The 26,056-nt window shown below is 45.2% G+C and overlaps 1 protein-coding gene across 2 annotated transcripts in view; it reads right to left on the bottom strand.

The window, feature by feature from the left end:
- Positions 1-4,527: 4,527 nt before the first annotated feature.
- CNNM2 (cyclin and CBS domain divalent metal cation transport mediator 2) overlaps positions 4,528-26,056 on the bottom strand; it is a 160,334-nt gene continuing 138,805 nt past the window's right edge. Inside the window, exons 5-8 of one of the 2 annotated variants that reach the window (XM_053583035.1) lie at positions 18,021-18,114; positions 15,074-15,139; positions 7,061-7,245; positions 4,528-6,012 (exon numbers count right to left, since the gene is read on the bottom strand). In XM_053583035.1, the coding sequence (XP_053439010.1) occupies positions 5,803-6,012; positions 7,061-7,245; positions 15,074-15,139; positions 18,021-18,114 (555 nt within the window). In that variant the 3' untranslated portion in view covers positions 4,528-5,802. The remainder of the gene's footprint in view (positions 6,013-7,060; positions 7,246-15,073; positions 15,140-18,020; positions 18,115-26,056) is intronic. The other variant, XM_053583037.1, reaches the window with a different exon arrangement.

Genomic DNA, 26,056 nt, shown 5'->3' with positions numbered 1-26,056 from the left:
TCTGGGGCCAGGCAACTGACCTGGCTTGGGAGGGTGAAGGTGAGGAAGGAGGCTCTGCTTCATAACATACTATACTACTACATATGAGAAGAGAGCCAGTCACCAAGAAACCACCTCTGAATTATTTCATGGAGGTACTTGAGAGGCCTTGACACAAAGCAGGAGACCTGCCTCCATCCTCATCGCAGACACTAGTCATCAGGAGGAGAGGTGCACCCAATTAAAGGGGCTCAGGGTGCTAGAGCTACCATGAGAGCAGCAACCTGCCTACAAAAAAAAAAAAAAAAAAAAAAGGCCAAAACACCATTCCCTCTCCCCAACTTAAAAGACAAAAGAACCTTAAGATCCATGGATGAAGGGCTTCAAAACATCTCTAGTCACAGATGATATACTAACAGTGGAGGCATATGTACATAATAAATATCATAAAATAAAGCATATACCACAGAAACAAGAAAAATCAATGGATACAATCCACCTTCACAGTAGACTTTGGACATGGGGAGTAATGAATCAGAAGCTAGGCTAGGGAGCTCTGGAGAATGAGACTCCCAAGACCTCACTCTTCCCCACTTCCCTCTGCTCTGGAAGCCTGAGACACCAGCTGTTTATACTCAAGGTACCTGAGTCTCCAACAAAAAGGGCAGGCACCCAAGCCTCACCAGGCCCATTTGATACTTCTCTGCACGGTGAATCTAAAGAGGAATCTGGCCCCAAATGAATCACTTCCTAAGTGAATCCTCGTAGTACAATGTGTGTACATGCCAGAAGGTAGCCTTCCAAGAGAGGCAAGACAGCACTCCCATTCTAATTTGTCCATGGTCCCAAGAAGTATTAAAACTTGAAAACACTGTATTTACTCAAGTCTTTCTTATCTGTATACACACTACATATAAACCTTGGCATATAAGCACCTAGCATTTTTACTCTCTTGCCTTATTTCCATAATGCTTTGTATAACCTGGTATTTCCCATCACAAGATATTTAAAACAACTGTAGCTGCGATGCTGTCAGCAGCTGTAACATACAAAGAGAAGGCTTACTTGCGCTGAGCCAACCAGAGGTCTAAGAAGCAAGGATGGTAGAAGGAAAGCGGCTCCCTACTTGGCAGTTGCTGTGAGCTGCCATCTCTTCTTCCTGTCCTTAGGGCTGGCCAGGGAATCTGGAATAAGAGTCTTAGGATGGAAAAGGAGGTGACAAAAGGAAAACCAACAAGAAGCTCCACTTTTGTGCACCACTCACCCCACAAATGGAGGCAGATGAACCCAACTTAGGAGTCTTGAATTCTCTCCTCTCAACCCACTTGAACACAAAAGAAAGATGAAAAGATATGGATTTGCAAATTGCCCTGAGGTGTAAAAATCCACTGAGTAGGTTGCTCACTAATAAGTTTATAATCAGAAAAGTTTCTGAATCTCCAGGTCACTTTTATATTCAAGTCTCTAAATCCCTTTTAATTCTGGGCTAATCTACATCTCACCCAGATACCCTGCTGGACAAAAACACCCTTAGCCCAGAATGAAACCAAACTCAGCCCAGGACAAAAGCCTGTTTCCTCAGTAATAAAGTGAGCACTGAGCGCCTTGGGAGCCTCTCAGGCATTAACCTGCCAGCTCAACCACCTATTTCTCAATTCTTTGCAAGAAAAGCCGGTCTCTGGGATCAATTGCTGAGAGGGGTACTGTTCCCACCATCCACACCACCAGGGAACTTGGGTCATACAACATAATGTACAAAGCCAGCCCTCCCTGGCCAGCTCTTGCTTGGAGCTCCAGGAAACAAAACGAGCACCTTATGCCAGCCCAGGTGAGGCTCCTTCCTGGGGTAACCTCACCCACCCAGGAGACCTAACTTTACTGGGCTCAAAGTGAGGATGGCCATAGATCCTTGGCTGGCCTTTAGATGATGGGAGGTGGTTGTGTTTTTACCAGCCAAGGCCTACTTAGGTCTGCTACTCAACCTGAAGAAAGAATTTCAGGGCAAAAGTTCATGGCACCCGCTTAGCTCAAATTCTGACTTCTCCATTTCCTAAAGAAAATGCATTTCTATTTGTATCTACCGCTATTTTCCTAGACTTAGAAAAGCTGGCCCTTTAGCTGTATGGTACTGAGGACAGAACGTTAAATGTATTCATATTGTTCCACATTAGTGTGAAAGTCTGAATTCAGTGTTTGCACAAAATTCCCTGAAATGCTCTTTGAAGATGGTACCATGCCTTATTCCACTCCACCTGGGCAAGGCAACCGTGTCACATGGGCACTGAGCCCTGCAGGGCGTGAGGAGAGAGAAAGAACAGAGTTAAATGCGGCACCTTTTCAAATTCCAATTAAGAACCAAAGTTTAAGCTGGTTGATTAGCACCCCAGTGTCCATGTATAAATCTTAAGATGGTGTTTTCCCAAGAGTTTGTGATTTTGGATTTGTGCAATGAATATGAAACAGAATAAAGGGAGGGAATCGCTAAGACGATAGGAAAAAGCCCCCCTCATTTACAAAGAGCAGAGTGTCCTGGGGACATCTGGATGCTAGACACCCAATTCCAGGGTCTGGGGGTGCCAGTTGCTGCTCAGGAGAAGGTGGGGCCCTGTTCCACCTACAGAGATCCCTGCAAAGGATAGCGAGGCCCTCAGGTGTGACAGGGCCCCATCGGGATCTGGAACTCAGGGCCTTTGTCTGGTCCACCCCACCTACTCCTTTCCATGCTTGAAAAGGGAGCAGCCCTGGGAGAGGACAAGCCAGCTGGAGGCGCTGGGGAGCAGCCACTGTACATCAAGAGTTCAACTGTTTGATGGCCTTTCTCTGCCTGACCTACACTGGCTTTACAGAGATAATGGCATAGGCCTTCCAAGCCAAGATAGCCTTCCTGCTGCCCCCACAGAAGCAAGGAGCCAGTGTTTCTCCTTCAGCCATCTGAGTGGTCAGTTTACAGAGGAAATGTGGGGCCTGGAAGAGGCACCTGGTGGCTCAGAAATGAGTGTTGTTTGAAGGCTCTTAAGCTCTCCCCTAAGCAGCCTTAGTTTTCCTTCCCAAAAACTGGTAAACTATTTTAGATTCCGTTACAAGACAAGACAGTGTGAGTAACCAGAGGCAAAGAGTAGTTAACAGAATGAATACCAACTTGGCGGGCTAATATGTCATCCTTTGGGAGCTCTACTGAGGAGCTACCCCACCAGCTCTTTTATGAGAAGACTTTGCAGAAAGCCTCTACAGTGAGCAGGCGAGACAGCATTAAGCCCTGTTCCTCCCTGAAATCAAGGAGGGAGCAGCTAGCATTCTTTCTCACTCCCCAGATTCACAGTTCCTTAGGATAAAGGGACAGTAGGGCTCCAGCACTTAACTCTGATTCCAGAGGCTCCTTCAGTAATAGGGAGTCCCTGAGACAGGCTGCCTGGAGCAGCGGAGCAGCAGACCAGGCGACCAGGCCAGGCCAGGTTGACAGGCAGAGCTCCTGAAGGCTGGCACCTGGGCAGGGCAGCCTGGTTGTGGCAGGCTGATTGGGTAAGAAACCCCTCCCCCAGCAAGGCTCAGGTCTTTGTTACAGGAAATCTTGTTTTTACACACCACACTGGCGTTGTACTCCACTAGATTCAGTTTAAGAAAATGACTTTTTATTTGGGTAGCTATTTGAAAAAGGATAACTCAGTGTGGGGTCCCACTAATGTCAAACTACAGATCCCTGCCATCATAAGGGGACAGGTTGGGTGCCAAGAGTAGGCCACTCAGTGCCTCTAGGGGGCACTCCCCGTGACCTTCTCACTTGGGTGAGACCAGCCCTTCCTGCACTAAGGGACACGGCTCCTGCTGAGGAAGACACTCCAGGACTGACGCCCCAGAAGGAATACTGAGCCAAGCATGCGTATCACACCAGAGCCACCAAACTGCCCACTAAGAGGCCAGCCCAGCACGTTGTCTATCCTCCAGCCACACTCCCTGCTTCGACTTGTGGCGAAGAGACTTCCTATCTTGAGGGAGCAGAAAATGCCCTCCCAGGGCTTCCCTTCCTGCAGAAGGTCACATGTAGCAAATACTGCCTGCTCTGCCACTGCCTGGGTGCCACAGGTGCTGATGACCCTGCCTGCACCTCGTGGTCAGTGCGAATGCATTCCACTGTACGAGGACCGCCAACAAAATGCACATATCCCTTGGGCTAACAAGACACAGATAAGCTAGTTAAGAATTTTGTCAACTACCTCCTGACATTAATTTGACATAAATTTGGTATTAAAATAAGATGAAGACATAGGCTCAGTATGTGGCACTGGCCACATACACATGGGCTGGCCGGTTCAAACCCAGCCCGGCCTGCCAAACAACGACAATTACAACAACAAAAAAAGCCGGGCGTTGTGGCGGGCGCCTGTAGTCCCAGCTACTTGGGAGGCTGAGGCAAGAGAATCGCTTAAGCCCAAGAGTTTGAGGTTGCTGTGAGCTGTGACACCACGGCGCTCTACCCAGGGTGACAGCTTAAGACTCTGTCTCAAAAAAAATAAAATAAGACGAAGACAAACACGAAATGCTCACAACACATTTGGTTTCTGAATCCCTGTTTGGGGCCAAACTGACCCTGGCTGTACAGGCAGCCTCTCTGGCAAGGCCTGCATCTGAGGCGGGAGGCACAGAGGCCCTAGGGCAGGGGACACAGTCACTGCTGGGTCCCGTGGGCCCAGGAACAGAGAGGAAGAGGGACAGTTGGCTCCCTGGAAGGAGGGGTAGGGGCTGGCAGTCCCCAAAGTTGCCTCCCTTAAAAATACGGGTCTAGAAACGCCTTCTTAGCACAGAGAACAGAGCACACCTGGGAGTTCTGACTCCTTCTCCGATAATTACATCCCTCCCAGGGGGAAGGGGAGGAGCCTGAATCCGCTTCATGTTTACTGCGAAGCCCCGTGGAAGGTTTCCATTTGGCATCTGTGTAGCAGCATCTTGGGTTAACAAGAGCAAGGACCAGGGAGGTGGGGGTTGGCGCTCTGGAAGCTTGGGCGCTGGGTGGGGGATGCCAGGATGACGTCAACTTGTCTCTTGCCAATGATAAACCATGACTCTAAAATTCATTAACATTCATTCTGGTGATAAAAATTCCTTAGGGGGGGGAGCAAAATCACATTCCCAAGCAAATGTTAAACCTTCCTGAGGGCAAGGGGCACTGTTAAACATTAAATTCTCAAAACAACAGAGAGCTCTCAGAGAGGCAAACTGCAGGTCCCTCGGCCACCTACACCCCACAGTGATGACAGACTTGACAGGTTCCGCAGTAACATTGTTTTCTTCATTCATCCATTAGGTTCAACAGTGACACCCACTGGGCACAGAGGAAGGGTGCCCCTCCCTGGAGGGCCAAGGAGGCCATTCAAGGGGCAAGTCCATCCTATTACGGGTCACGTCATGGGATCACAGCAGAGTTCAGACAGAACCACCTAAAACTCTGCAAAAGACACTTTTAAAAAAACATGATCTCTTGAAAAAATAAATCGCAACAATTTTCACCTTCATGCAAATTGAGGGAGGAGGAGAGTGCATAATGATAAAAGGTACAGCTGAAAAAATAAACATGATTCTATTTGGGCGGAAGAAGTTTGTCTCCAAAATCTTGAACGCCATGCCCCAGCTGTCAAGCCTCCATTCTCTGTTTTCCTTTCCTCCCCTCACCGTTCTCCTCCAAGGTTCCCGGGAAGGGGACAAAGTCTTTGGTCTCAGGACATTGCAGGATGCAGCATGGCACACAAGCTCACACCGATGGAAGTCATGGTCAGACAGGGGCCAGGGGCCAGGGGCCTGGGGGGGGGTGGGGGGGGTGGCACAGCACCCCTAGATGGCGCCTTCACTGTGCAGGCTGTGGTTGGCCTTACTGTGCGTCACACAGTTCTGTTCATTGAGCAGGTTCGCCGTCTCGTCGGGCAACCCGTCATGCAGCTCCGTAAGAGTCAATTCAATTTTAGTATTTTCACTGTCTGAAGACTGAGGGGTTTTGTCCATCCGGGATGCCATCAAGGCATTTTGGTATTGCTGTCTTGAGATCTGGAGCCAGAAGAAGGTATAGAAAACAAACCAAGGTAACACTTATTTTTAGGTTCTCTTATCTCTAAATCATATCACATAAAAAAAAAAAAAATCCTCCAAAAGGCCTATAGGTATTTCCCTAGAAGAAAATCATCCTCGATTGCAAAGTGAGCCAGTTTTTAAGCATTGATTTATAAATAAATTTATTTTTTTGAGAATGGGTCTTGCTCTGCTGCCCAGGCTGGAGTGCAGTGGCATTGTCATAACTCACAGTAACCTCAACTCCTCAGCTCAAATGATTCTTCCATCTCAGCCTCTACTCCAGAGTAGCTGGAACTATAGACCATCAAACCACACCTGCCTAAAGTTTCTATTTCATTTTTTTGTTTGTTTCAGAAACTGGGTCTTGCTATGTTGTCCAGGCTGGTCTTGAATTCCTGGGCTCAAGTGATCCTCCCTCCTCAGCCTCCCAAAATGCTGAGATTACAGGGATGAGCCCATGTTCAACCTGTGCCACTTTTTAAAGTTCAAGTTGACTCTGGTGAGTAAGTCAATTCTTACTGATATAACCCACTTCCAATTTTTGTCTCAACATTTCACAGAGACTAGAAAACAGAGATTGCCTTCCATTGGCTAAAGCTAACTTATTCTCTTAAAGTCATCTGTATTTCTTACTAAGAAAAGAACCCTAACTCTGGACCAGAAGATAAGAGAAGGTGGAGCTACCCTCAGCGACTCTTCTAAGTGTCCTGACCTCAGCCCTACTAGGGCCAACCCAGGGAGCCACTAGAGTCATGAGCTCATGAGAGCTCTTTGAAAAAAAGCTTAGCCTTTTTCACCATCTCAAGCTCCCATTCCCAGAAAGAGAAATGATTTGACAGAACCAAGGAGATAACTGTTCTTCCCAGCCTGAGTCTTGGGCATGACAGATGGAGGTGGGGTTTGTATCTGAGAGCTGAAGGCAGGGCACCCCAAGGTGACAGAGGGAGTGCTCAAGGAGGAACCAGGGGGCCAGACAATTTGCTGTGGAAGGTGACACTGAACTGCTGCGACTGGCTCCTCTTACCTTAACAAACTGAAGGTCAGAGAGGGCTCGCACTGAGTAGTCAGGGATGTAGACTTGGAGGAACGACGAATTGAGCTGGTTGTTGCTGCTCCCCAGTGTTGGTGTCACCGCATCAATCCGGTCACTTCGACTGAGAGAATCTGAGTGATTCAAGCCACATGGGCGAGGAGGTGACTTATTTTCACCTGGAAAAGGAGGGAAAAAACTCAACTTTTTAGGTGAAGTACAAATAACCAGTAAAATCAGCTATTTTCCATGGAAATAACAGTTATCACATGAGCCCAATCAGCCGACACCAGAGGCCTCAGCCACACTGCACGAGCACAGGGTCCCCACACACAAGCGAGGCATGCTGGCTTCTCTGCAGGGGCAGGCTGTGGCTGTGCTCTCTGCAGCTGTCGGCCCTGCTGAAGTGACAGGAACCGTCCTCCCACGTCTCTATAACACAAGAGGATCTGTGTGAGGAAACGAGTGCTGTGAAATGCGCAGGAGCTGCTGCGAGGAGCCAGCGCTTCACTGCTGTGCCCAAAGCAAGACAAAGGGCGCTCAGGCACATCCATAAACCAGTATGTGTTTTAAAGGGATCAGAAGAGTCCCGACCGCCCACACTATACTTTCCAGCCAAACCTTTTATCTTTATAACTGAGGCTAGAAAGATCCCGTCAGCCTGAGGATGTCTCAGTTCAAGAACACTAGAAGACACCAAACCTTTAAAAAGTCTGAGTCGCCTTGGTGAGGTGGGATTCTTCAAAGGCATTTTTTTTTAGACAGAGTCTCATTCTGTTGCCCTAGAGTACCCTGGAATCACAGCTCACACAAACCTCAAACCCCTGTCAAGTGATCTTCTTGCCTTAGCCTCCTGAGTAGCTGGGACTACAGGTGCTCGCCACCATGTCTGGACAGTTTTTTCTATTTTTAGTAGCAACAAGGTCTCATTCTTGCTCAGGCTGGTCTCGAACTCCTAAGCTCTAGAAATCCTTCTGCCTTGGCCTCCCAGAATGTTAGATTTATAGGCATGAGCCAACTCACCTGACCCTCGTCAATGAGATATTAATAGCATTCTCACTAAAATATAGTGAAAGGAAATTCAGGTGAGTCTAAGCACTGTTGCTCTTAAAGGGAAGTTCACTGCAGCTTCTAATATAAATTTCAGTAGAAATAAAACCTACTTCCCTTGCCAAACCTTCTTTAATTTTTTGCTTTTTTAACCAATTTTATCACACAGAGATTAACTGGGTACCCATGTTAGACAGGTTCTGAATTGCATAATGACACAGAATTGGAGGGGACCGTCCCATGGTTGGCTCTTCTTTGCAACTTGTCCTGGACAGAGGTGCCCACAGAGGCACCAGCCCTCGGTTGGTCCTGACCATCAGCTACGGAGAAGTCCCTCACCCAATCAAAGGCTGCCTTCTTCATCTCAAATGATGGTCTCACTTCGGCTCTCTTGAGTAACTTTCACGCCTCTGCTATTTGAAAAAATTCTCTTTAGATTCTTAAGGAGGTCTATGTTCTTCCTAAGTCTGTTCTCCAGGCCAAATACCTCGACTGTCCTCAAGCTATTCTTCACTTTACATTTTACCAACCCTTACCTCATCACCATCTTACACCTCATTTGGTAAATGTCCTTTTTAAAATATCCTTTTTAAACAAACAAAAAATAGAAACTTTATTTCTCAATATAAGCTCTAACAAGTTAGGGTATTTCTGTTAACTGATGATGTCAGCCATTTATTTAGTTCAACCCCAAACAATTGAGGGTCCCGGAAATTTAGCCACATCAATGTAATCATTTTTACATTATTAAATTTAAAAAATGGGTGCCCTGGCTGAGCACCTGTGACTCAAGCAGCTAAGCTGCCAGTCACATACACCAGAGCTGGCGGGTTCAAATCCAGCCCAGCCCACCAAACAACAATGACAACTACAACCAAAAAATAGCAGGGCGTTGTGGCGGGCGCCTTTAGTCCCAGCTACTTGGGAAGTTGAGGCAAGAGAATCACTTAAGCTCAGGAGTTGGAGGTTGCTGTGAGTGTGATGCCACTACTCAGGGTGACAGCTTGAGCCTCTGTCTCAAAAAAAAAAAAAAAAAAAAAAGGTGCCCTTTAAATGTTTGTTGTTGTTATCTTAGAGACAGGGTCTTTCTCTGTTGCTCAGACCAAAGCGCAGTTTTCTGATAATAGCTCACAGCTCACTGTAACCTCAGACCCCTGGGCTCAAGTGATCCGCCTACCTCAAACTCTGAATATCTGAGACTACAGGCAAGTGCCACCATCCCAGGCTAATTTTTACAATTTTTTGTAGAGACAGGGTCTTGCTATATTGTGCCCAGGCTAAAGATTTCTTAAGATTAAGAAATAAAAAGAAGTCATCAGGAGCCGAATCGTGGCCACAGGGTGGACCTAATGATTCCCCATTGAAACTCTCACAAAACTGCCCTTAATTGAGGAGAGAAATGAGCAGGAGAATTGTGGTGGAGACAGACTCTCTGGTAAAGCTTTCTCAGGGGGTTTTCCTACGAAAGCGTTGAGTAACTTTCTCAAACCACTCTCAATAATAAGCAAATTTTGTTGTTCTTTGGCCCTTCAGAAAGTCAACAAGCAAAATGCCTTGAACATCCCAAAAACTGTTGCTATGACCTTGGCTCTTGACTGGTCCACCTGTGCTTCGACTGGACCACTTCCACCTCGTTAGCCATTGCTTTGACTATGCTTTGCTTTTAGAATCATACTGGTAAAGCTGTGTTTCATCTGTTGTAATAGTTCTTCAAGGAAAATTTTCAGAATCTCGATCCCATATGTGTAAACATAATCACTGAAAACTCTGCTCCTCTCTGGAGCTGATCTGGGTACAATGGTTTCGGCACCTATTGAGTGGAAAGTTTGCTCAACTAACTGAATTTTTCAGTTAGAATTGTGTAAGCTGAACCAGTTGAGATGTCTATGGTGTTGGCTATTGTTTCTGCTGTTAATCAATCATCCTCTTCAATTAGGGCAGAAACAAGATTAATTTTTTCCTTGGAAACTGGTGTGGTTGATCTACTGCTGTGAGTTCATCTTCACCATTGCCTGTCTCAGCTTAAACGGAGTTGTCCCCTCACTTGGGGGCACTGGCCCCGTAGACTTCAATGATTTCACCATTCTTCCACCCGTGCTTCACCATGAATTTGATGTTTCTTCTTACTTCAATTTTAGCAGAATTTAGGGCTCACTTCAAACTGATGTCTTATCCTCAAACTAGATCCTGTCAGTAATCCTTTTCTCTTGAGCTGCTTTCTCCATAAGCCTTCATGCTCTGCCTCCTACCACAGCTCATTTTTAACTAGATCCAGCTGCAAAGGATTTCCTTAGTCTCATGGCTTCATTTTTGTTTGATTCAAAACTAAGGCAATTAGAACCATGAACAAAGGTGGCAGAGCCTTTGGCTCCTCTCAGCATATGTGGTGACACAGGTGCACTTTAGGCTGCATGTGAGGTCCCAGGACCAGGCTGTGGACCCCTTCCTGCCACCCACTCTGGCATAATGGCACCCAGGTCCTGGAAGGTAGAGGCTCTGTCCACACATCCAGGCCTGCCACTGCCCAGTAAATGTCCTCCTTAAAGCAGGGGAACACAGAACAAAACAAGTACTCTAGGAATCTTAGACAATGAGTTCACTTTCTACTGAAATTTTTATGTGACAGCCTTCCCTACAATTGTCATGTTATGAACTCATTTTCCATTGTTAGTTAAAATTAAAGGAACTCCACAGTTCCTCTCCCATGCACTCATCTTCTAAGAGAATAAGGCAAATTAATAATTTATCAGATGTTGCATATTTAACAGAATGGAACTTTGAACACGTGACCCAACTTCACTAAGCTTCAGATTCCTTGTCTGTAAAATGCAGATAATGGTACACACCTCATAAGGCCTGGCAAGGGGTAAGAGTCAGATAACCTGCGAAGTGCTCAGCGTATCACCCGACGCCCAGTGAGTAGCCGGTGAGCGAGCCGGGGAGCACTTGCTCCTTATGTTTTTTCACCTTAGCCTCCTCCCAGCCCTTGCCACCATGTGCCTCCCCTTCTGACCAAGCCTTTCCACCCTGTTATGGCTTCACCCAGGACGACAAGTCGGTCAGTTCTTCAAAGCAAAGAATCCCACAGTAGCCCTGGGCTTTAGCCACAAGTCGTATCACCCTTTTCACAGACACCTTTGAATGGTGTTTATGATTGGGGTACCCAATCTTTTTTCTTCTCTGTTACACATCGTCAAAAGAGTTGTGTTGGGGCACGTATTAAATACATAAACACTAACAAAAACGGCTGAGAAAAAAAAAGTCTGTGCATACTTTTTGTGATATCTACCCGACAGATAAGCAAAAAAATCCTCCTGTAATCCCCATGTAGCTTGGGGGCTGCAGGTTGGACACCCCTGAAAGGGTACTTTGCTTCTGGCTCAGACCCCAGGTAGTGGGAGGTGCACATCTGAGGTACCTGCAGTACCTCTGAGTCTCTTGTTATTTTCTCCTGAGGAGGATTTCAGGGCAATTTCTCTGGTTTTCCTAACTATCCGGACTCACAATCAGCTTTCTCTCACCCTCCCCTTCCAGGATCCCCTGGTGCTGGGACACAGTCTGTGTTCCAGGACGCTTTCCAATAGCTCAGTAGGCACCAGTGTGACTGGAGAGCTACCCAAGCCATAGCTTCAGTTCACTACCAGAACCTCAAACTCAGTCTCTTTTTTTTTTTTTTTTTGAGACAGAGTCTTGCTCCGTGTCCCAGGCATGGTTGTCATCATAGCTCACTGCAGCCTCGAACTCCAGGGTTTGAGCAATATTCCTGCCTCAACCTCCCAAAGTGTTAGGATTACAAGCATGAGCCACTGTGGACAGCCTCAAACTCAGTAATAATTAAGATAAAAATAGTACAAGTCTATGTCATTTATCTAAAGCCCTGGGGACCAGAGATGTTTGAATTTTAGAAAGGTAATATAGTCCACATATCTCATATTACCTACATGCCTAGCAATTCTGGGGCAGCCCTTGTAATCAAATACATCAACCTACAGTCAGAGGGACGAGGAGCCGTGAAACAGCTGAGCCCCAGATCATGCCATGCTTTGTTGCCAAATTTACACACCAAAGCTTTATGTCAATAATTATGGGAAAAAATTTTCATTTTGGGGTTTGCAAACCAGTACAGCCTTTTTGGAAAGAAGTATGGAGAATCCTCAAAGAGCTAAAAGTAGACCTTCTGTTTGGTCCCACAATCCCATTACTATGTATCTACCTAGAAGAAAAAAAAATCATTTTATCATAAAGACATCTGCACTTGAATGTTTATAATAGCTTAATCCATAATTGCAAAGATGTGGAAACACCCCAAGTGCCCATTAACCCACAGATGGATTAGTAAACTGTGGTATATATACCATGGAATACTGTTCAGCCACAAAAAAGATGGCGACTTCACATCTTTCGTATTAACCTGGATAGATTTAAAGAATACATCTTTTGTATTAATCTAGATAGATTTAAAGAATATTCTCCTTAGTAGATATCTCAAGAATGGAAAAGCAACCACCCCATGTACTCAATGCTAATTTGAATCAAGTAGATGAACAACTACAGGCCCAAAGGAGAGACAACCACAATTAAAGTTAAGTGGGGAGGAGAGAAGGGGGCTCAGTAAGTTCCCACCAAACAGGTACAATATAGGGGTATATGGCACACCTCCTGGGTGAAGGACTCAACTACAACTTGGATGTTCCCTAACAAATGCAAACAACATAACCTAATTGTACATACCCTTATATAAATATAAAATTTAAAACGAGAAAAGAAAAGAAAAAAATTTCAGTTTGATTTTTCTTCTGCCTTCTCAAAATTGTTCTCTTTCTGCTTTCTGTTTTGGCTTATTTTAGCCATCTGACCTAGGAACCCTTTCTTTTGGGCAGTAATCTAGAAGATACTATAAAGAAACATTCCTGGGGCGGCGCCTGTGGCTCAGTCGGTAAGGTACTGGCCCCATATACCGAGGGTGGTGGGTTCAAACCCGCCCCGGCCAAACTGCAACCAAAAAATAGCCGGGCGTTGTGGCAGGTGCCTGTAGTCCCAGCTACTCGGGAGGCTGAGGCAAGAGAATCGCTTAAGGCCAAGAGCTGGAGGTTATTGTGAGCTGTGATGCCACAGCACTCTATCAAGGGCGACAAAGTGAAACTCTGTCTCTACAAAAAAAAAAAAAAAAAAAGAAAGAAACATTCCTAGCTTCTGCTGCTTTCCTGAGAACCAAAAGGCTCCTTCTGGAAGAGGCTGGAAATCGCTGGTTTAGTCGGACACCTACTTATTGGACATCATATTATTGCAATGTCAGCATCCCTGAAGGCCTGGAGCTATGAAATTGACTTTCCTATGACTAGATCAAAGTGGGCAGAGCTAAGAAATCTCTAAGTTTTACAGAAAAAGTAAAATGCAAATGACATTGCTATCACCTTCATCAAAATCACTCTCTACTTTAGCATCTGTGACATTTTTATTCCTTTATAAAATATTTTTCTTTTTTTTGAGACAGAGTCTCACTGATGCCCTTGGTAGAGCGCTGTGGCATCATAGCTGAAAGCAACCTTGATCTTACTTTAGCCTCCCGAGTAGCCGGGACTATAGGCACCTGCCACACCGCCCAGCTATTTTTAGAGATAGGGTCTCACTCTTGCGCAGGCTGGTCTCAAACCTGTGAGCTCAGACAATCCACCCACCTTGGCCTCCAAGAGTACTGGAATTACAGGTGTGAGCCACTACACCCGGCCCTTTATACAATTTTAATAGAATTAGGAGGTACAAGTTGGATTGCAGTACATGTATATAGAGTGGTGAAATCTGGGTTTTTGTACCGATCGCCCAAATAGTATACATTTACACCCCATAGGTAGTTTTTCATCCCTGTAACATTTTTAATAGGTAGCAGCGGCAAGCAAATAAAATGGGGTGAAAAACACAAATGTATATACATATGCGTATGTGTACATGCACACACGTACACACACGTACACACACGTATATTCTGCTGCTAGTTTGATTCAGATAGCTCTATGAATCAAATCTTACCCCAAATAGCCCAAGCTTTTTAAGAACAAATATTTGTGGAAACATCAGCTTCTCTCTTCACCAAACATCAGCATTTTAGATTTTGCTGAAGCTGCATTATGAAATTCACATTTCAGTCAGATTTAAAAATATAAGCTGTATGGAAAAAAATAAATACAGAAAAGTTGGCTACCAAATGAGAGAGTCCAGCAATTTTAATTAAAGAAAGATTAAGCATTTTCCCTTCCTTCTCATGGCTGGACTTTAGCAAGACACAGCTGGACTCTCCTGGAGGGAGGTAAGCCGCAGCTGTCAGGAATGTGACAGTACCCGCTTCACAACAAAGGCAAGGGGACAGGGGGAAGCAGGGTACCTGCCTGACACACAGCAGAAACCCACGCCCCTGTTCACATGCATGTTGGAAAAAGGACCTCGAAACAGGAATGGTGTGGGCCTTTGTGGACAGGGTACTTTTCTTGCTTACCAAGAAAAGTTCATAGGCTTTTAGGCTTTTGGCCAAGGGTGTTCTACAGAAGCATCCTCAGGTTTGAGGCTGTGAGGGCCTCTGCAAACTCCATGCACCATGACTTACTGAAGGCAGAGTAGGAACTAAAAGCAGCCCCATTTTGCTGACCTGAAAATTCAAGGTCAGCAGTGCATGTAGGAAAGGCAGGGAGCATCAATGATCCATGTCGGAGCCATTCCCCCTTTCCACGTTTCATCACTGCTCACGTCCTGTTCAGGCTTCCAGGTGGGTTTCTACACCTGCTGTGGCTTATCCTTTCCTGGCAAGCTCACTAGTGAAGTCACAGAACCTTAGAGGCTCAGCACTCAAAGGAAAACTGAACACAGCCATGTCCGGATAGAAGGAGCAGACCTGGCCAGCCAGGTGTTTAAGGGGCCCAGGGGAGGCAATGAGGAGAATTATGGAAAGGAAACATGCAGAATTACCTGGAGAACCTGCTGCTAACAACTCTGTTCTGCTGACAACAAAGGTACGAGACAGGGACAAAGGAACTGAAAAATGGAGAAAAACAGGGTGAGACCGTATCAAAAGGCAAGAAAGGAGATCTCTGTAATCAAGGGACAGTAGATACTTGTTCTACCAATGAGCATTCAATTCCAGAAATGCAAAAGCCCATGTAATGTCATATAAACAAAAAGGAACACATATTGCTTTTCAGGAAGAGGAATAACAGGGAGGCCGAAATTAGGAGAAATCCAATCCACAGCTTCTTACTAACCTAGAAATCTCTTAAGCCATTAATAACCAATTGGGGTTTATAGTTCCAAACGTGCTAGTCTTCAGGATTTAAAACACAAAAGGGGAGCTCAATTAACCAACTGCCATAAGAGTGTGACCCAAGCCGCTGGTACCTGCACCCTAACACTCATTCACTACACAGCCTACAGCGCCCCATCTGTGGCAATTTGTCTCATTATAATTTTAACCTGACACTCTGAATTGCTTTGGAATGCTTTGAAATGTCAAAATAGAGGAAAGTAAATAAAGAACGCATACACTGGTTTCCTGAGAATGGCAGGCCAAAGTCATCCTCACCACTGCTTACTCATCAGGCAAGGGGCAGTGGCTCCAGAGGACTGAGGACTTCCAGGAACATGCAGTGTTGGGCAGAAGTCATGCTTTCTGGGCAGGTCCTGAGAACCAATTACTGTAGGTTTTTTCCAGTCAAATAACATCAATATATAGAAACTTTATGACTCTCAACGAATATACAAAATCCAGAATCCTAGTTGTAAAGTTAAGTAAAATACACCAGCCTTTCAGATAAATAGGATTCCATTAATGAAATTCCCCTTCATTTTCAGCTTTTCCAAAGTAGGAGAGTAAGCTGCGCTCAGGCTTTCTTTCAGTAACCTTCATTTCCCTTTCTTTTCTTTAATTTTTGTATTTTTATAGAGACAAGGCTACTTTTTAATAGCCTTGCTATTGCCCAGGCTAGTCTCAAACTCTTGGTCTCAAGTGATCCTCCTGCCTCGGCCTCCCAAAGTGCTAAGGTTATAGGTGTGCACCACCATGCCTTGCCTTTCTGAATAAGTCCTTTATTATAGTTCAATATGAACTGGGCTAATATTTAGGTTTCAAGAACCAGTTATCAATAAATATGTACAACTTACCCTTTTAACCTTCCTTTCAAAGCCACCTTTTCAATCTGGTTCTGCTAACCTGGGGCTAATCTGAGGTGGGTTACCAAAAGTAGTCACAGTTTAACCACCTTTCTGTCATGCCAACATTTCCTCTAACGATTTAAAGGTTGCAAAGCACTTGTGTGAGCATCACTGCATTTCTGGTTCTCTAACCATCACATGAGGTAATATTATATCCTTTTCATAATGAGGAAACCATTATGTCTTGCTGTCACATAACCCGTATGTGACAGAACTGAGGCCGCAACCCTGGTCTTCTCATAGCCGGTTAAGAACTGCTCTCTCTACCCCCGAGCAGTGAAAACAGAGATCATGTTCAAGTTTATAACAGAAACCTACTAATTAAGTAGGGTCACACTGGCTGCTGGCCAGCAGTTGGCAATGGGGATACTGCGCCCACTGGGCTCAAAATTCTGCATCAGGATAGTGAGAAGACATGTCTGGGGCACAGGAAGTTTGGAAACAGAAGAGCATTCTTGTCTCACAGATTTCTAAATGTAACATCCTTGGGTTCCTGAGACTGTGGGATGGTACAGTCAGCAGTGTCCAAAAACAGACTGGTCTGGCAGTATCTCCTCCTCTTGTAAGACTGGTTTTCAGAAGAGACAGCCTTCTTTTAGGATGGGCTGGTTTTGGGTTTGAGGTTTCTAAAAATTTTCTAGTGCCGAACATCATTTGGCCTCTTTGCCACAAGGTGGCACTCCGGCACCGCGGCCGGCCTGCAGGGCTCCTGCAAGGGTAAAGGGGCCAGCAGGGCCCGCGGAAGAGCAAGCAAGGCACAGAGAGACCATTTGGGCCTGCCTCAAGCGAGCAAGGACACCAGCACCCATGTGTGTTCAGGTCCTTCTAGGACACACCCCTCCTGACGGCAGCTTGGAATACTGTGCTCAGAGAATGCAGTCAGTCCCACAGCACAGCCACTCTCGTGTCTGACCGTCTCGAGTAACCAGCTCTCTAAACGAGAAGGCCACAGGAACAGCCTCATTCACCCTCAGGAAACACAAATTAAAACTTCCCGAATAGCTAACACTTTAAAGTCTCAGCACCACTGAGTGCTGGCTGCAGAGCAACTGGAACCCTCATAGTACCGTAGGATCGTACACTCTGGGAACCTGCAGACCCTCCCAAAGCTGGAGCTGCACATGCCCCAAGCCCAGCAATTTCACTCCTGGATATTCTGCACCCAGCAGAGACACACACACACACACACGTGCACCAAAAGACACGTGCAAGCATGTTCATAGCCACACCGTTCGGTGTAGCCCCAAGCAGGAAACCACCCCGATTTCTATCTTCCACAAAAAGATAAGCATGTCACCGTACAGTCACACAATGGAACATTATGCACAGCAATGACAAGAAAGAGTGTAGTCACAACACAGGTGAACACGACGAGCACAACATGGAGCGAAAGAAGCCAAACGCAATAAAATCCCTACTGCGCACTTTCAGTTACAAAATGTTTAAAACTAGGCAAAACCAGTCTATGCTGAGACGTCCAGAGAGTGGTTACTCCAGGGGACAGTGACTCGGAGCTAGTGGGATGGGACTTCAGGGGTTTGTGGTGTTCTGTCTCCGCTTGGGTGCTGCTTCACACAGGTGTGTTCAGTCTATGAAAATTCACGAAGTACAGACTTATGATCTGTACAGTCTGCATACATGATATACTCAATAAAAAGTTCAGAAAGTAAATAGACAAGGTCAGCCGGAGGGCACAGAGACAACGCACCTGGAGAGGCCGTCAGGGCCACGGCGCCGTAGTAGGAGAAGGCGCTCGCTTCGAACTTCATACCTTCCTTCCCCGCTTCTACCTCCACCTTCCCCTGCAAAGCAAAGCACATATTTTCAGTCCAGTTGCAGGAATCCATTTGCACACACTACAAAATCCGGTTCTTCCTCAGAGTTTTGCCTCAATTCCTCTCCCAGCAAACCCGAGGGAGCAAAGCTTTGGATAATCCTTCCCATTAGAGGAGTGGGATACTGTAATAGGAAAACTGGCTTTGGCTACACACCCGGAGGTGACACGATAACGGTGATGTTTAATTTCTGAGTCCATTTAGTATCTTCCCAACATCCTAGGGCTTAGCTGCTTCAAGAACCCTCTAGCAATCAGAGATGGCGCTCTTGCTTCGTTGTCTCCGCACGGAGGCCGCATTCAGTGACAGGTGCCCAAGCTGTCCTGCAGAGGCAGGGGTGGGGCAGAACCCACTCCTGCCTCTCCAGCACGGTGTCCTGATCTACCGAGCAGAGCCCTTGCAGCCCAATGCCTTGTCTCGTCACCCCAGGGGCACTTTAGCACCCTGGGACTTTCTCCCGTCTTAGAAAAGTCAGAAAGTCTCCTTCCATCACAGCAAATTTCTCTCCTCCCTTAAGGCTTTCCCCTTCTCTAACTTGTCTGTACCTTCTTCTCCTATGTCCATTCTTTTGGGACAGATTGCGTGTGTCTTATTCATCCCAAGACCCAGGGTCCATTAGAATTCTTTCATGATAGGTGCTCAACACGCATTTTCTGGGCTAATGAAATAGTCTCATAAGTGAGTTTTGCTTCTAGATTTTCAAGTTAAGGGTCACGAAGGCTCTTGTTCACATTACCTCCAACTGCTTCTCAGGTGAGAGGCTACCTCTATGACACAGCCTTTGCAATGGACAAACAAAAATTATACTACCATTTATTGAAAAGGAACTGTGCTAACATATCATGGTGTTTTAATTACTCCTTCAATGCTCCCAACTCCACAAAGTAGACACAATTATCTTATAAATCGGAAGAGTGGGGATCAGAAAAATTTAGTAATCAAAGAACAAGCTCTTTTTTTAAAATTATTAAATCATAGCTGTGTTCATTAATGCCATCATGGGGCACCATACAATATGGCTCTTAATCAACATGCTGTACTCTACCGCCACTGAGGCACTGTTGCTCAGTCACTCCTTATCACGTGGTGCTGTATTTCCGATTATACACGACCTTTCTCAAATATTTTCTTCAGAATCTTCTCTGATGCTTCTCTTTTAGGTTTTCTTTCACTCAGTAAAAATTGGTTTTCCCAGTCCCCAACTCTCTCACTACAAAAATTAAAAACTCCACCCATAAGATAAAAACAACCTGCAAACAAGCAGGCCTAGGACGTGCAGGCAGAGCCGGCAGGGGCTAGAGCCTGGGAGGAGAGGAGCTGGCCTTGCCCTCCAGGAGCTTGCAGTTGGGGAAGTGGGGGCTGGGGAAGGTGGGGGGCACATGCGAACCAACGACATAGGCAATAGCCAAGAGTTCTGCATGAAGAAACAGGGCGATAAGAACATAGAACATTCAAGAAAAACAATTTCTTTCCTGATCTTGTATAAAGACAAATTTTACACGGAAAGGAAAAAAATCTAAGGATGAGCAGGATTTGGTTGACCCAAGAGAAGGGAACCGCGTGAGGGAAAGTGAAAGGTGGGGACGGCATTGGGCCAGGCACTGGTTTGGGGATGGTGCCCAGGTTAGCTTGTGCAGCCCCTAAATGGTGATGGGTAGGGGCAAAGTCCTGAGCTGAGGAAGAGGAGTCCAGACTCACAGTGGGGAACCTCAGGACTGGAAAGTCGCTGCCACAAGAGGAGCTATGGATAAGAGATTGACATATATAGTGAAACCACCAGGGAGAAAGAAACGTAAGGGGGTGACAGGGAGTCCACTCCACAACAAACAGAGGTTTGCTCCGAGGGGCTTGGACAGGAACACCCTGAGAGGAGACTGAGCGGTCAGGAAAGGGCCTTTTGAAGCAGCTCAAAAAGCCTGAGATGGAAGAACAAAGGTGGGATAAAGGTCAGACTGGAGATGGAGCCCTGGGAGTAGGAGAGACTAAACACAAAGAAAAGGGCGGCACCTGTGGCTCAAAGGAGTAGGGCGCCAGCCCCATATGCCAGAGGTGGCAGGTTCAAACCCAGCCCCAGCCAAAAACTGCAAAAAAAACAAAAAACAAAAAAACACACACAAAGAAAAAAGGACCAAACTGCAGCCGGTGACAGAGAGCAGGGGACAAACAGAAACCACGGTGGAACCAAACACGGACAGAAAGCCAGGAGAGAGGGGCAGTCGGTAATAAAGGGCAGTCAGTGGAGAGAGCGACATTACTGATGAGGGGGCATTTTCCTCCCCACAGGGAAGGGAGATCAGACTGCAGGGGAAGGTGGGGCAGGTGGGGGGCAGGGCAGGCATGGGGACGTCCTCCTGGCCAATGAGGGACACAGCACCAAGGTGAGTGAAGGCGACTTGGGACAGGACTTGGCACAATTAAAATCAGCATGGAGGGAGAAGGGAGAAGCGCAACGGAGGGTCAAGAGCCACAGGTTGGCAGGAGAGAAAGAGGCAGAGAGACCAACTCCGAGAAGGCGGGGTGGGGGAGAGAAACGAAGAGAGATGACATTCAGGGACACGGCGTTAGAAATGGAAGTGTCCAATAACATGTATCTTCCCAGTTACTTGCCTGTTTTTTCCCGGACTAATCTTTGATTTTTCGTAAGATAGTTAATATGCATGTATATGCTATCCGAAATGTCTTTGTACTATCAAGGGCAGCTGCATGACCTTCTCTGAACCTGACCTTGTACACAGAAAACCATAAGGAAGGCTCAAATGCAACAGAGCCTGGGAATGGCTCCATCTCTGTGGAGCTCCAGTTGATCTGATGAGGATGGTTTTTTGTACAAGTTACGGGGCTTTTTGTGTCTATGTCCCTGCAAATGGGTGTCAACTCACAGTTCTTTTGTGATAAACTCTTAGAACCTGCAGGGCAATAGTCATTACCAAAATAAAGCTGGAAATAACACCTTGCTCCTGAGGGAGAAGCTGCTCAAGGGACTGCTTCTCTGAGCTCAGAAGCTCTGCCTCACAATCCCAGGGGTAGACATTCCCAAATACTGATGTCCTGCTCCCACTTTTAGGCATTCTGATTTAACTAGTTTGGGGGGCAACTTGGCATTAGGATTTTTTTTTTTTGAGACAGAGTCACTCTACTCATCGTGGGTAGAGTACCCTGGTGTCATAGCTCACAGCAAGCTCAAACCTCTTACCTCAGCCTCCCCAGTAGCTGGGACTATAGGTGCCTACCACAACGCTAGGCTATTTTTAGAGATGGGGGTCTCACTTCGGCTCAGGCTGGTTTCAAACCTGTGAGCTCAGGCAATCCACCCACCTCAGCCTCCCAGAGTGCTAGGATTACAGACGTGAGCCACTGCACCCAGCCTGGCATTAGTATGTTTAGAGCTCTCCAGATGACTCTAGCACAGCAAAGTCTGGGAATTATTGCCTCAAGATTGTCTGGAAACACGGTGTGCTCTGGCCTCTCCAGAAGCCCTCAAGGCATAGTGGCTGTGAGTCTGCTAATTAGACCAGAACAGCTGCAGAGAAGGTCAAAGCTCTAGACCATAGCCATTTCAGCTAATGCCTCCTCTGACCTTAAGGACAGGACCCCGGGCAGGGGAGGATTAGCCTATTCAACATGCCTCAGGCTCCAGGGTAGATACACTAGGTCAGCAACTCCTAGGCTTCTGGAGTCTCAGAGCCAGTAAAATGTACCTCTATTCCCAAACTGGGGACAGACATAGGGCTGCCAAATTTTTATTGCATAAAATAAAAATATTTTTAAAAACACAGCTATCTATTGCTATCATCATTTCACAAGAGAGCAGACATTTTAACCTCTCAAATTAGAAAATATATAATTTCAGAATAACAGGTCTTCAAACTAAATACATACAACTTTATGAAAAACTCATTGCAACTGTCTTTCTCTTATATATTAATTTTATTTCACTTATAAAATTTTAATAGATTAAAGGATCCCCAGAGTTCTTTCGGTTCTGACATTTTATGATTCTATAATTCTAAAAGTGTTAAGAACTGCCTATCACTATGGCCCTCTCTCTAGGAGCTAAACTTGGCAGGCAAGTTTTAGAAACATCCAATAAACACATCTTTTATTCATTTATGTGTGTTAGTGGTTCAAAAAAGTGATCATTTTCAAATAGCCCTACCAGGACGCAAACTAGGGCCATCCTCATGAGGATGAGCTTACCTGGCTGAAAATCCATTCGGCATCATCTCAGATGACAACTTTTTCCATATAAGGGAGCCACATACTGATTTTACTTAAGGAATGTTCATAAATTTATTCTAGTATATCACGTAAATCAGGAGCAGGACACGATGGGCTCCATGTATTCCCAGAAGGAATGAGGGCCTCGTGCTTGTAAACTGACAAATTAGGAAGAAGGCCTCACTGGACCAAGCAAAGTTGGCTTCCCGAGTGCATTTCCATCACAGGATCCTACTTACCTTAGGACAAAGGTATTAGATAACCTCAAAGTTCCTGACTGTCCACAAAGAACTAAATGGCTCCTGTCTTCCATTCCTTGCAGCGAATCCTACACAATCCTAGTTAACATGGTACAACCACAGTGGTGTAAACACCAAGGGATCAGGGTATGCTGGGGAGAAGCCCTCGCACAGCATATCCCGAGCAGTTATTCGGTCTCTTGCTCACTCTGAAGTGGAGTTTTATTTTGTTTTGCTTTTAAAATCATCATTACAGAGTATTGAAGGCTTTGACACCTGGAAGGAGGTATCAAGATGTCAGGGCCACAAACACTGGATGTGTTTCCCTGCAGTCTCTGTGAAAACAGAAGGGGCAACAGCACCAAAGACCCCTGCTGGTGGGCTGGCATGATGCTGGCATTCAATACTCTCCAGCAATGGTTTCAACTAGAGTCCGCGATGGAGTCCCCAGATTCTGCAAGTTTGCTGAATAACTGTTCATTTTGTCAAGATTTTGATAGTTTACGCACATTTTGCATCAGTTGGTTGACCATCCTCTGAGTTCTACCACCAGATGTCAGTGCCAGCACTTGGGTGAGTGTTCAATCCCCCTAGTGCCAACTTTTGCTGCTTGGATCAGCTTGGTTAAGCGCTGCTGCTCTGTCAACTGGGAGCTTGTCAGAAATGCAGCACCTCAGACTCCAACCCAGACCTACTAAAGCAGGAGCTGCATTTTAGCAAGGTCCCAGGGGAGCCCTGAGCACATTAAAAGCACAGGGAACAGAGAGGGACTTACCATGCAATCGAGTTATAGCCACCGGAGGCCAAATGACAGCACAGCACACTGCACCAACATTCAAGGTAGCTCACACTCAGCAAGGCCAGGGCTCGGCCACCCCGGCACCGAGGCCCAGGTGTAGCCCACATGCAGCACCCCTGCTACAGTCCAGAGAGGAGTGGTGGTTTATGAATCAGCTGAACAGTAGATTAATTCAAAATTTAGTTTTGGTTTATAGTTGCATATGAGACCTCTAAGCAAAAGGTGCTTATGCTTAGTTTTATATTGACTCATACTTTGAGTAATTTAAAAAAAAATAGGTTCAATGCTGATTGTCCAAGCATTGTCCAATGCTGATTGTCCTTTCTTTAAAAGGGATACATTAAAGGCTGGGCATGGTGGCTCACGCCTGTAGCCCTAGCACTTTGGGAGGCTGAGGCAGGTGCATAGCCTGAGCTCATAGGTTCGAGACCAGCCTGAGCCAGAGCGAGACACCTTATCTAAAAAACAGTCTGGTGTTATGGCGGGTGCCTGTACTCCAAGCTACTTGGGGGGCTGCAGCAAGAGAATCACCTGAGGTCAACAAAATGAGACTCTTTCTCAAAAATTAATTAATTAATTAAATAAAATAGCTGTATTATCTATACTTAAGATTAAGGATCCATTATTATACTAGGACAAACAGACCATGCAAGTCAAGATCTGTGACAAGGTTTTGCACTGAAGGCTCAAATTGTTTTTCCAACAGTAGGTGAAACAACATTAGGAAGTATTATCAAGAACTGTATGAACTCTAAAGATGCTACCTGCCATCTCCACAAGGATTGAGTCCACTCTAAAGGGCAAAGTCCCTTTGACTACATGCCAGAAGCTCTATAAAAAGTGTGTGTGTGTGTGGGGGGGGGGGTGGTGGTGAGAAACAATCTTGAGGCGTGAAATCAAGAAAAATTAACTCCAGGAAAAAAAAACTATATTCCTTTCTGTTGATCATGTAATTGGCAAAGAAAATAGGTATTCATTTTGTTTTTCTTATAGTTTAATGTATTTCCTTACATACTTCTTAAATATTATATTTATTAAATCGTCTGTCCTGTGGAAGAACAATTGCTACTTTTTATTTCTTAGGTATCTTACCCCCCAAAGGACCAATAAATCCTTCATTGCAAAACACTAACTGTATAAATTAGACAGTGGTCTGTTTCTCTATTGTTATTAGGAAAATGGTTTACTGTGCACACACTTTATTAACACTCGACATTATTTACTATATGCATCCCATTTCCTCCTTTACTTCATAATGATCCCTCATATTATCACACCGAACTTTGATTAGGGGGCCATATGAACTAATTCTACTATTTTACAATTAATAGATTTGCTATAATATTTGCATAGATAGCTTTGTAAACAAGGATTTCTTTAGATGTGAGATTTATAGTTTACAGATATAGTTACTTCTTTTTTTAGAGATGGGAGAGTCTCACTATGTTGCCCAGGCTGGTCTTGAACTCCTGGGCTTAGCCAATCCTTCCACAATAGCTGGGACTATAGGCACATGCCACTGTGCCTAGCTTGTGTGCTTTCGAAAATCAAGAATGGGCATTTAACTTTGTCAATTGCCTTTCTGACATCTATTGATATAAGCATAACGGGTTTTTTTTACTTTCCTAATATATTTTGATTTTGTGTTCTTGTATTAAACTAGCCCTGCATTCCTAAAACAAACCCAATTCAGTCACAATCACAATGGATAACTCTTTGGGTATGTTGTTGCTTTTCTGCTACCTTTTTATTTAGAAATTTCACATCAATGTTGACAGGTAAGACTTGCCCATAACACTAACAGATTTTAGGCATAAGCCTGTATTAGCCTATTAGCCTTAAAGAATGGAACTATCATCCCAACTTGTTCTCTCTTTATAGTATAAAAATTATGAGTTCTTTAAAGTTTGAATTTTTTCCTGGAAAATCCTTAGTTCTAGTTGCTTTTTCTATCATATTAATTATGCCAATAGAATGTTGGCCTTGTTTACATTTTAAAAGAACCAAATCTTGATTATATTTGTGGGTTGTAAGACCTTTTGATTTTTTTCATTTTATCTTTTAGAAGAGAGGATCTTGCTATGTTGCCCAGCCTAGTCTTGAACTCCTGGCCTCAAGCAATCCTCCCACCTCAACCTCCTAAGTAGCTGGGCTACAGGCACATACCACAGAGCTCAGCACTCAAATTTATTTTTATGACGATTTTTATTATTTGTTCTTTTTTAGTTTGTTCTTTGCTCTTTTTCTAGATAATTATAATTCTCTATATTTTTCTTATTTAAGTGCACGGCGGATTAAAATTTCTGAAAACTTGGTTTGAACCTGCCACCTCCAGTATATGGGGCCAGCACCCTACTCTTTTAGCCACAGGCACAGCCCTTAATAGGCTTTTATGTATACTATACATTTTGTGATATTATATGTTCCCTAATTCAGTTGCTATTTAGGATTTTTATTTTGCTATTAATTCTTTTTTTACATGATTATTTAGATAGGCAGTACATGCACACGGTAAGGAAGTCAGACGAGGGAGAAATTAAAAAATATATTAATTAGGGCGGCGCCTGTGGCTCAGTGAGTAGGGCGCCGGCCCCATATGCCGAGGGTGGCGGGTTCAAACCCGGCCCCGGCCAAACTGCAACAACAACAACAA

The sequence above is a fragment of the Nycticebus coucang genome, chromosome 3, assembly GCF_027406575.1.
Source record: "Nycticebus coucang isolate mNycCou1 chromosome 3, mNycCou1.pri, whole genome shotgun sequence".
In the NCBI taxonomy this organism is placed as follows: Eukaryota; Metazoa; Chordata; class Mammalia; order Primates; family Lorisidae; genus Nycticebus; species Nycticebus coucang.
This window is presented reverse-complemented; position numbering and strand designations above follow the sequence as displayed.